General features: G+C 35.8%; 1 protein-coding gene across 4 annotated transcripts in view; it reads right to left on the bottom strand.

The window, feature by feature from the left end:
- Positions 1-12,753, bottom strand: part of LOC106458428 (PDZ domain-containing protein 4-like) — a 244,386-nt gene that overhangs the window by 10,811 nt on the left and 220,822 nt on the right. For all 4 annotated transcript variants that reach the window (XM_022384644.1, XM_022384643.1, XM_022384645.1 and 1 more), the window contains 2 exons: positions 3,564-3,808; positions 1,915-2,044 (listed from right to left, as the gene is read on the bottom strand). In XM_022384644.1, coding sequence (XP_022240352.1) covers positions 1,915-2,044; positions 3,564-3,808 — 375 coding nt within the window. The remainder of the gene's footprint in view (positions 1-1,914; positions 2,045-3,563; positions 3,809-12,753) is intronic.

Here is a 12,753-nt window from a genome sequence, read left to right as displayed (position 1 = left end):
ATTGTAAAATTATAACAAAGCTTCTTCATAAACAACGTTTGCAGTTTGCTTTCCATCTACCAACAAATAAAGATTTTGAGGTGATCCCACCATTGAACTCCCTACATCTGATTGACCATGAGAAGGGCATGGTTATTTGAAAAAAAAATCTAGCAACTATCATACTTTGACTTTGAATTCTTTTAATATATTTATCATTCTCTAAAGCCTCAACCTGCCAAGATTGTTTGAGATTGACTCAATAGGCTGGAAGTAATTAACCAACAGGTTTTACAAAATAGAAATTGGTTTAAATTCAATTTTGACCCCCTTAGGACATTCTCCATAGTTCATAGTGTTTATATACAAATTTTGGTTGAGATTGATCCAATAGGCTCGGAGGAGATAGGGTGCAAACAAACACATATTTTTGTTTATATATATAGATATGTCTTAACAAAAACTTGTTTGGAGACAACTATATATATTTATATACATACATACATACACTAAAAAAAACGCTAGCTTAACGACTCGTTACAAAAATAGTCTTTCAATCTTTGAAACATTTTGTCTATTTGACGTATACATATGTAGTTTTTTGTTGTTGTTATTTTATAACGCCACAGTTTATGAGTTAGTATTGAAATGAAAAAAGTTTACTCTACAAAACGAATTAGTATGACACATTATGTCACTTTGGAGTAATCTTTCTTTACTACTGCCCTGTGCAATATGTCAGTTATGATAACACACGATTCAAAAAATATGTTTATCACGTCGGTCAGAATGGCAGTGGTGATCAAGGCTTAAACGAGTTACATCACTGTTCCATGTCACCGTAGTTAACCTTCCTCACAAGGAATTAGTTAGAAACAAGAAGGGTACAGCTGGTCCCTATTCCTCCTAGTAGGCCAGGATCAAACGCAGGAAGCCTATCAATAGAATCTATTTACTAGCGCTAGTTGAGGCTGTCAGTCTATAGAGTCTGGCGTCTCCATACAACGGATATACTCCTAAATCTCTTGTCTAGACGCCTGCAAGTGTACCACGGATACTACAAGACAGTGAGAGCTGTAGAACTTGTCTAAACTGTTTTGGAGTTGTTGCTATCGTAACTCCCTTGAAGAGCTTTCCAGAACAAACAGGATTGGAAAACACTATACTTTCTCCTATCATCAATCACAATCAATCAGTCAAGCTTTCACTCTAATCAATCTCACAGTATTGAAGTCCCAACATTACAAATCACACGGCTTATAATAACACGTACAAGAAAACGGACATTATTAGTCTTATAATTTATTTTACATGAGAAGTCTTAAGACTGGAAATAAAATCATTACTAACATATAAGGTATACGTATGATTTGAGTAAGGCGTTTGAAATTATAGAGGAGCCACTGAAGTCTTAAGAGCTTAGTAGACATACACGATGCCTAGCAGGCCTTCATTGGAGTAGCTTGAAATGTTTAAATAAAACTTAATGACATCATTTTTACTGCTACTTAAACTTCTAGACCTTTTTGCATAATGTCATTTCAGTGTTCCTGTTAATATTATTCAAATGTCACTGGAGCTAGTTTTTAACATTTTGTTATAGCCGGATTAACATGAAGTAAACTCTTCACGTTAGTTTCCTCTAACCCGAATGATTAAAAATACTTGGAAAACTTGTGAAAAATACATTTTTATTTCGTTAACGTTGAACAAGAAAAAATAGTGTGGCATAGTTGAAGTCTATGCCTTTCCATTACATACCGTTGAAATTGGTTGATTATCAAAGATATTTCAGTGACAAAGATAACGGATAATGGTACATACCACAACAGTTACACGGTATTGCTGATGGCCAGAGTTATCGAATAAAACTACGTTAATTAGATGCAATTCAAAATAATTTTAAATAAACCAGAATTTAAAGAGCACTCAAACCTCGTATTCAACGTCACATCTCATATCTTCATCGTCCTGATCTGGATCTCCAGCACTAGGATCAAATTGACCATCCATTACGTCATCTTCTAGAAAAGACATCTGATAGTGACCACCGGACTGCATCAAGCTGGGTCATGAAAAGCAGCAGTAAACAAGACTGAACAAACTGCAAACACTTTTAGCAAACAAAAAAGTGTGTTTTTACATATACGAGATGTGATATTGTTGTGTATATGTAATCTATTCAGATGAAAGACGAGAATTAATATGCATGGTTAGATGTATAGTCCTTTACTCAGAGCCAATCAAAGACTATATTAGACTGAACAAACTGCAAACACTTTTAGCAAACAAAAAAGTGTGTTTTTACATATACGAGATGTGATATTGTTGTGTATATGTAATCTATTCAGATGAAAGACGAGAATTAATATGCATGGTCAGATGTATAGTCCTTTACTCAGAGCGAATCAAAGACTATATTAGACCTCTATATAATATTTTCTTCACTTAAATTCACGTTCTGTTGAAAAAAAATAACTAGGAAATAAATAGAGGTGTAATATTCCATGACTAAACCACCAATGCCTTTAGAAATAGTATGAATAAATCTTTTCCATCGAATGTTTCATTATTAATTAGCTAGGCGTTTTTATGTATTCGAAATTATTGAAATCATGTTTAAATATGATGTACGCACTTTCTGAGTTTTTAATACACAAAGTATACATTCTATTACAATTTACAATTTTTATAGTAAGTAAGATTTGTTTTTAAAACGGGTACGACGTTTCGATTACTGGTGCGATCATTCTCAAGTACACAAGTTTTAATCGGTTTGTTTTGTTTGTAGTTATGCACAAAGCTACACAATGGGCTATCTGTGCTCTGCCCACCACGGGTATCGAAACCCGGTTTCTAGTGTTGTAAGTCCGCAGACATACCGCTCTGCCACTGGGGGGTTGTTTTGATTGATAAAGAACGCTAAAACTTGTGTACTTGAGAATGATCGCACCAGTGCTCGAAACGTCGTACCTGTTTTAAAAACAAATCTTACTTACTGTAAAAGCTGTAAATTGTAATAAAATATACTTAATCAGTAAGTAAACTCAAAACGAAACTATAAAGCATACATTTAATGTGTTGGATAACTTAAAGTTGACTTTACTAAACGAGGGCATACAAATACTAGTAATCTAAGAAATGGTTTGAACGAACGTGGCTAATTTATCTTACTTGACATTATTATGTTACTTTAGGTTAATTTTTGAAAGAGTTCGATCTAATATCACATAAAATTGCTTCAACGGGATCACATTCGATTTACTATTCTTTCGTAAGAGCGCATATAATCACTAAGACTACATGTTCCGTGCCACGTTTATTGTGCCATCGACGAGTCAGGTTCAAATATTTTATTGTCATGTGTAGAATTGTATATGTATGTCAACTTCAGAATAAGCAACTTTGTATTTTAGTTTTGATGTCAGAACTGGATTCAATATACAGTAAAGTATTCGTCTAATAAATGAAACGATTTCTGGTTCCTAAAGATGCCTAGAAATTTGGGATCTGAATTACAAATATATATAATGTTTAACTATTTGCAAATAAAAGTGAATTCGAACAAACTAAAAAATATTTACCTTGTCTGTCCAAATGGAAAAAACCCAATGGATGACGTTTCCCACCCCCCTGACCATTCTGTCTGTGTAGAACTATCACAATAAATTGGAGATGGAGATGGCATTACAGTCGATTCAGTGGCCATGTTAGGCTTAAAATTGCTGGAGCTTCGCCGTAGAACTTCAACGATGATTGGTTCTTTCGCTGTTTGGAATGCTTCTACAGCGTCCTCGTGATTAGCCTTGGACAAATCTTGCCCATTTACCTGTTAAAAACGAGAAATGTTTAGCATCTTGTACACGTAATTCTTTTAGTGCATATTCAAAAAAGCAATAAAATCACCTCTTTTACTATATAGTCTAAAACATAGATTTATATGTTATTCTATACTGATATTTTAATCCTGTTGTTTTTATGCGTAGTTTCAACATTACAGCAATGTATAGTAGTGATAACTCAATCACGCTCTCTCTCACGCGTGTGCATATTTCGGTATTCGTAAGTTGTACATTTTCGCCAACTTAGTTTGTACTTACTGGCAGATACCGACATATGTGGACTTACATGTAATATATACTTAGCATCGTTAGAGAAATATATGGAGATAATTAGTTACATACAGTAGTTTCTAGTCCCACTGTGCCTCATATATACTTAGCATCGTTAGAGAAATATATGGAGATAATTAGTTACATACAGTAGTTTCTAGTCCCACTGTGCCTCATATATACTTAGCATCGTTAGAGAAATATATGGAGATAATTAGTTACATACAGTAGTTTCTAGTCCCACTGTGCCTCATATATACTTAGCATCGTTAGAGAAATATATGGAGATAATTAGTTACATACAGTAGTTTCTAGTCCCACTGTGCCTCATTATTCGACATTTATTATTCCGGGGAACAGCAACCTTCCGCTTTCATGCAAAACAGGACCTTCTGGTTATACACACATTAGTTATTAATTAATTAATATATTTTTACGTTATTTAATTATGTATTATTATTATTACATATAAGTTTACTTCAAGGTCCCAATGTAAATTGGGATTGCACTTTTAACAGAAAGAAGTGACAATCAAGACTGTTAATCTCTGCTGGACACCATAGCAACTAGACAAACAAACAAACGCAAACCTAGCCTAGCATCCCACAACCTGGTATATAATCGCACAAACTAAGCTAATTAATCTAAGGTAACAAGTGTATTCTCAAAATAACTCGAAATGAATCCGGTTTTTAGGGAAACTAAGAAGGATATTAACACTTTTAACTACATCCAGTGAGAAGAAAAGCTTAACTAAGTAAGTCAGATGCTTTTCAAGATTTTAATTTTTTATAATTTTAAGACAGTGAGAAAATGAGGAAAATTATAATTCTAAACTATTTTTGTAGTCTATTCTTGGGCAACATTTTGTTCCTTTAACCCTTTCCTTGTTTAGACATAGATAACAATCAGTGTTTCTAATCAGGATGCCATTTTCATAAAGTTCGAATAAATCCTAAGACCATGTTAGTATGACAAAATAATTGTTAATTATAAAGCATAATGGCTGCCAAAGATAAGGCTTGCTGTAATCTCTGACCCGTATAGACTTAATGTAATTAGTCAGGACAGATCTTGTTCCTATCGCCTATGCTTCCCGTAAATCTCATATTCGAGTAAAGTCCACCCTTACAGCTACGGTTGTCTCAGTGTTAGATATCTAAGGCAGTTCCACAGCTTTGAAGCCCATTAGTGTAATTAGAGTGTCATATGGTGTTTGATTCAAATATATATGAAAGATTAACGTTCGGAAAACTAACGGTATGATGAATTGTAGACCACGTATACATATGAATAGTAGAGCATTCCGCAACACGTGATACCAGATTGAACACTAGAGGGTGTGATAATCCATATAGTGGTCTATATTTTTTTTAATGTGAAAAGAATCTGTTCAAAATTTGGTGGATAATATAAAAAATGTGAGCGTACTGCTAGTTTATTGCACTCAAGTACTAAGCTAATTTTTTTCTACTGGTCAATAAATAGCAGTAAATATTCACTAGTCTTTCGGTACTGAAGTGCTCTTGCTGACGGTAAACATTTCCGTTAGTTCTGGGCGTTGATATCAATTTGTTAGAGTGATTTTGGGATAAGTTTCAAAGTATTTCCTTAGGGTAAAGATGTCAACAACCGAATTATGTTTGGTATTGCTTTCTATTTATTTTGTAGATTTCAAAAGAACAGATATTCATGATACTAATTTTTCACTATGATGCAAATTGTAACAGCTCATGTATGTTTGGTACTAATATATATATTATTCTACAGGTTTCCAACGAACAAGTAGTCGTAGTACTAATTTCCATTATGTTTTCCATTATATTTGAATAATTTAAGTATGTTTAGTGTAATTCTGTAGATTTTCAAAGAACGAGTAACTGTGGTAATAATGCTATGACGCAACAAGCGACATGATTTTATACAATAACAAGTGTGTGTGTGCTTTTCATAGAAAAGTCACATCGGGCTATCTGCTGTATCCACCGAGGGGAATCGAACCCCTGATTTTAGATTTGTAGATCCATAAGACTCACTGCTGTCCCACCGGGGGGGGGGGGACATAATAACAAGATAAAGTGTAATTAAAACAAAAAATAAAATAATATAAAAGAAAATATATATATATGAGAAATTTCAACTAACTTAATTTATCTTTGAATATATTCTAATATACTTAAGTCATACAAGGATTGTATTTTATGTTTACATATTTTGAAAAAAAAATTATGTAATTTAGGTTATTTATGTTTAGTTTAATGTTTATATTATAGTTTTTCTTTAATATTACTTCCTGAATAGTAACCTTCAAAGTCACTAAACCGGTAGAAGAAATTGATAAAGAAAAGAATAGAGTCTTAAGTATTGTAGTCCGTCACACCAAACATGCTCGCCCTTTCAGCCGTGGGGGCGTTATAATGTGACGGTCAATCCCACTATTCGTTGGTAAAAGAGTAGCCCAAGAGTTGGCGGTGGGTGGTGATGACTAGCTGCCTTCCCTCTAGTCTTCAACTGCTAAATTAGGGACGGCTAGCGCAGATAGCCCTCGTGTAGCTTTGCGCGAAATTCAAAAACAAACAAACAAGTATTGTAGTATTATCGCTCACACTGAATTTCCGACCATTTGATAGTCCAATACCGCCAAGGATAGACCTATACCTGGAGGATTATGTTACAACCATTTCCCTGAAAAGATATTCGTACAGTGCAATAGAAATCAGATGTAAGCCTAGGACACACAAATATAAAATAGAGTACCTTTTGAACATAGTGAATAGCAGAGACAAGAAAACTTCATGAAAACCCATCTAAACAATATCCTCCCCTCATCACCAACACACGCATGACTGTTGCTAAAATTATCAAAATTTGCAGACTTCCCTCCTCTACACATGAACATACAAAAAAAGCGATTACTAACAAGTTGTATCGCACCAAATGTGCACAAGATAATCCACTAATATCTTACACTTAAAAACAAGCATAAACTACAAATACAACAGCTTTTTCCCAGGTACTGGTGAATAAGTGTCTAACTGCTGGAAACAGAACGTAAAGTACCCTGCACCCAACATGGACGAGGACAGTCTACTTGAACGACTGTGGTTCAAACGGGTTATTTGCTACAAACAACAAGACGATAAAGACTTTCTCAGGTGGTACAGAGAATTTAGATAAAGTTATTTTCATCGGGTGTTACGGTTGTCGCAGGTTTTCATGTAATGGGAAATTTAAACTTCACAGATACGAAGTAAAGCAAACTGGAACTCTAGTTACTACGAGGAGAATGTAAGGATACCAGTCATGCGAGGTGAAATTCCTGCACTGTACGACCAGGATACTAAGAAGGTATGGTTATATTAGAATAAGGCGACAAGTAACACATCTAAGGCCTGGGCAACATCTTTAATGAACCATGGAAAATGAAACCGAGGTTCACGATGTCACCTGAATGTGTACCCAAGGGCTTCCGTAAATTTTATTTGCAAATTACTTTGGAAGCCGACATCCGCATACAGTGCAAAGAGAGTCTATGAGAAGTTGGTCTGAGATTGACATAGTCGTCCTTTGCAGAAACTTATTACGCATATAGTGTATAGAGAGTCTATGAGAAGTTGGTCTGAGATTGACATAGCCGTCCTTTGCAGAAACTTACTACGCATATAGTGCTTAGAGAGTCTATGAGAAGTTGGTCTGAGATTGACATAGCCGTCCTTTGCAGAAACTTACTACGCATATAGTGTATAGAGGGTCTATGAGAAGTTGGTCTGAGATTGATATAGCCGTCCTTTGCAGAAACTTACTACGCATATAGTGCATAGAGAGTCTATGAGAAGTTGGTCTGAGATTGACATAGCCGTCCTTTGCAGAAACTTACTGCGCATATAGTGTATAGAGGGTCTATGAGAAGTTGGTCTGAGATTGACATAGCCGTCCTTTGCAGAAACTTACTACGCATATAGTGCATAGAGGGTCTATGAGAAGTTGGTCTGAGATTGACATAGCCGTCCTTTGCAGAAACTTACTACAATGGAAAATGCAGTGTCGGGCAATAATGGGCACAATCGACGACGAAGGAAGAAAATCCCTTTATCTAAAATCTACTTGTCCTATAAGGCAATGACGCGCAAACTTTTTTGGCGCCCTCCCCCCTTCTAAACATGCGTTTTGTTGCGCCCTCTCCTCGCTCTCCGTATCATTTATTTCTGTTTGTTTGTTTGTAATTACGCATAAAGCTACAAATGCGCTATCTGTGCTCTGCTCAACACGGGTATCGAAACCCGGATTCTAGTATTGTAAGTCTGCAGACATGCCGCTGTGCCACTGAGGGGGGGGGGGCTTTTTATTTCTGTATATACCGTACATGTCATTTTCCCATGTTAACTGTTGTTACTGTATTATTTGATAATAGTAATATTTGTACAGTAGTTTTTAAAACTTCATTATTCTAAATCTATACTTTTAGATATAATTTATATACTCTTATAGTCATAAATACGCGTATGCTACCGACTATCCACAGTTTGGAAACAACACCTATAAGAGAATAAATCTCATTAGAGTCAAACTAACAGGTAAGTATGGATATGGTACATGATGTTTCTGAACCGTATTATATTGTCAACTAAAATCACTTTCCTCACAAACTCACTCTTCTTTCAACAATACAAGACTAATGACTTTAATAATGACACTTTCAAAGAGAAAGTGAGATACCCTGGCCGGTGAGATACCCGGACATTGCACCAGAAGTTTTTGAAAGATATGTGGTTTTTAAAACACCTTTTGCCATGTCTTTCCTGAATAAAATCTATGGTTTTCAATGTGTCTGTGGTGAAATTTAGTTCCCCTAAGACAAGTAGTTTTTAAATATGGAGTTTTTGTTTATAAACACTTTGTAGTTATTATGGCAACACTGGACCTGTAATATCGTTCTTATAATGTCACCCGGTGGGACAGCGGACTTAAAACGCTAAAATCCAAGGTTCGATTCTCCGCGGTGGACACAGCAGATAGCCCAATGTGGTTTTACTATGAAAACAAAAAACAATAGTTTTATAAAATGCAATTAACACTGTATTAGCTCCAACTTTCTTCAGTTTGCTTGAATACTGCCTTCTGGTGGTATTTATAGGGAAGTTAAAACATACTAATCCACTATTCTTTTTAATGTAATGTAAACTATAGCTTTAACAGTTACTGAATTTTATAAAGACTAGCAGTATTTGATGAGAAGATACATTGGATTTTAGATACTCCCAAAATGCGTCACAGTGCCACGATAACGTTCTAATGTGCCCCCCCCCCCCAGTGGCATAGCGGTATGTATGTAGACTTACAACGCTAGAAACCGGGTTTCGATATATGTAGTGAGCAGAGCACAGAGGGCCCATTGTGTGGCTTTGTACTTAATTCCAAACCACCAACAACAACGTTCTAATGCATAGAAGTGTTTTGGGTATTCTTTTCACCAATACACCGAAGTTTATTTCTAAATCGCATGTACTTTATCTGCGATTTTCATCCTGAACCACACCTATTGCACACAACCGCTAAATAGCTCTCTCTAATTTTGAGCTACTCATCAGAGGGAAGGCAGCCAGCCAATAACACCCACCGCCACAAAAGCTTCGTTCTGAATAGTAAGACTTACTGTTACATTCGTAACGCACCCACAGCTAAAAGTACGAGACATTTTCAACAGTATCACGACTCGAACCTCGGATCCTTCTATTCTCAACCTGACACGCTAGCTAGTAGCCACGCACGTCCTCCTTTTCTTTCAGGCTGCAGGTTTTTGTTTATCCAGACAATGATATGTTGTTTTACTGCTTATTGCACTGCCTTTTGTTTTCTTTTGTATTTTTAGAGAAACCTGTATGTCTGTTTATATGATACACGTGTACGTTTAACTTACCGGTTGATGTTTAGAAAACGTGTTTGTATGTGCTTCTCTCTAAACCGTGAAACAAGTCTAATGTTCTTATGTGCGACTATACTTCGTTCGGATGGTGTTAGATAAAAAAGCTGTTAGCTAATTCCTGCTTGCGATTTCGTTTTATTTCATGTTTTGATGCATGTAAGTGTGTGTGTGTGTGTTGTATGTATGTATGTGTGTGTGTGTGTGTGTGTGTAAGAGAGAGAGAGTTGAATGTTTTAACCAGAGTCACCCAACGTTCGTTAGATATGTGCAGACAAACCCTGCTTTTGACACCTATTAAGCAGTTTAGCTGAATTAAATCCTCGTAGAGAAATACGTAAGTGGCTTTAATTCAAACTTCCTAACCATACGTGCTTCTACGTGGCAACGCCAAGAGCTACAATACTAGTTCGAACTAGCCTGAATTCCAAGGACCGTGACATGACGTTAATGCTGTCCATAATATGCGATACGTGTACACACACCATTTATGAAGCCTTATCTATGGGTCTCACTGATTTTCGGTGGAATTTTAATATCTTGAAGTTATCCGTGAGAAAGGAGAAGCCATTGTACTGAACACAATCAGTACGCCAGCATTTCAATATGAATTCAATTTATGGCAAGTTATTCCAATAGGGCTTCCTAAAAACATTTAACTAGGCACGCCACTTTAAGGGACAAGCCTATAAGGACACAAGGATTGTAGATACATTCAAATAAACATATATATATATATATATAAGTACAGACACATTCAGAATACTTGTTTCTATGCGTGAAATAATTTATTTCAACACCAAAATTTCATATAGAACTTTGAAGTGGGAACTTATGCCTGCGAACTATGATGTATAGACACATCTTATTGGCTTAAAAAAGTAAAAACGATACAGAAAAATGTACCTTATTTTAAAAATCATGGAGGACTAGGACTGGTCTTCCAAAGCAGTGACCGCAGCAAAACGCATAGAAAAAACATGCAGGATCAGGATTATTATCCTTAGGCATTATAAAAGTAGCAAAATACATACTTGCTTGTATAAAACCATGCAGAATCAGGATTTTTGTTATTATCATTCTCAAGCAGTCATAATGTAGGAAAATAGATACTAAAAACTAGAAATCCATGCATGATTAACATTGTTATTTCAAAGCTGCGATAACATAGAAAAAGACGTACCCGACTCTAGAAAATCATGCGTGATTAACACTGTTCTACCAAAGCTGTGATAACGTAGAAAAAGGCATACTTGACTCTAGAAAATCATGCGTGATTTACACTGTTCTTCAAAACTGTGATAACGTAGAAAAAGGCATACTTGACTCTAGAAAATCATGCATGATTTACACTGTTCTTCAAAACTGTGATAACGTAGAAAAAGACATACCTGACTCTAGAAAATCATGCATGATTAATACTGTTCTACCAAAGCTGTGATAACGTAGAAAAAGGCATACTTGACTCTAGAAAATCATGCATGATTAACACTGTTCTACCAAAGCTGTGATAACGTAGAAAAAGACATACCTGACTCTAGAAAACCATGAAGGATTAGAACTATTATTCCTAATCAATGTACTACTTAATTTCCCTAACCATTTAAAACAACTGTCCAAAAACAAAGAAAAAGATTAAAAAGTTGACGGTTTAAAGAGGGTGTGAGAGAAGGCTTTAGCAAGAAAGGTTCGTATATTTTGCATAAAACTAAAACTAATTATGGTACACAGACAGAATATATATCACACGTTAAGAAAAATAAGCAGAAACCATTAAACAGTAATGTAAGAAAATGAGACATAATATAGTAAGCCAATGGTTCACAGTATGTGGGATGCGCCCCCTCCCCTTTTGAGGGGAACTGTATCGCTAAAAAGAGACACAAAATATCTTGGAACAGCCTTATAATAAATGGGTTGTTCGGACCTTATATTTGAAGGTGGCCGATAACAGGGGTGAAAAAATGGATAGATTATTGGCTTAAATATTTTCTTACCTTTGTATTGCTAGAACAAGAGGGAATTCTCAATAGCCGCGGCTGTAATTAGATCTAAAATCGCTCAAGAGATGGAGCTATTAGCTAAATTTTTCTACTTGAAAAAAACAAGCAAACTTGGAGCCATTTTTATGAGCTGTTATGCTGCGGCTCAAAAAAAATGAGTGAACAACATAAACAAGAGATTTTTCACAGATAAATAATCCTCTGTTGTGGGCAGTGTTAGAAATTAAATAAAAATATCAATCAGGTTAGGGGAAAGTGGACGTGAGTAAAAGTAGTTACCTATACGTAAGGCGGGAGGGGAAGAGTTCAAGTTAGAAAACAGTAGGGACCGCTGAATAAGCCTAAGCTGTTGAACAAATTGTTATATAACTGTTGCTGTAGGATTAACACTTTAGTTCAGATGAGACACAGAGAGCTTGGCGTACCGAAGATAATCCGATTTTATCATAGGATAAACGCTGGATTACCGCAAAGATATAAGGCTCACAGCACGCTAGCAAGATTTATATATAGCCATGTTTCTAGGGGCGTAATATTATCCAAAAAATGAGGACTACCGGTGTCCGAACTCTTGACAAAAGTTTAGCCTAACGTCGAGGGCCCGGCATGGCCAGGTGATTAGGGCGCTCGACTCGCAATTTGAGTGTCGCGGGTTCGAATCTCCGTCACACCAAACATGCTCGCTTTTTTAGCCGTGAGGGCGTTATAAAGTGACGGTGAATCCCACTATTCGTTGGTA

The sequence above is a fragment of the Limulus polyphemus genome, unplaced genomic scaffold (genome assembly GCF_000517525.1).
Source record: "Limulus polyphemus unplaced genomic scaffold, Limulus_polyphemus-2.1.2 Scaffold462, whole genome shotgun sequence".
NCBI classification, from domain to species: Eukaryota; Metazoa; Arthropoda; class Merostomata; order Xiphosura; family Limulidae; genus Limulus; species Limulus polyphemus.
The sequence above is the reverse complement of the archived record's forward strand: the minus strand, read 5'-3'. Positions and strand labels throughout refer to the sequence as shown.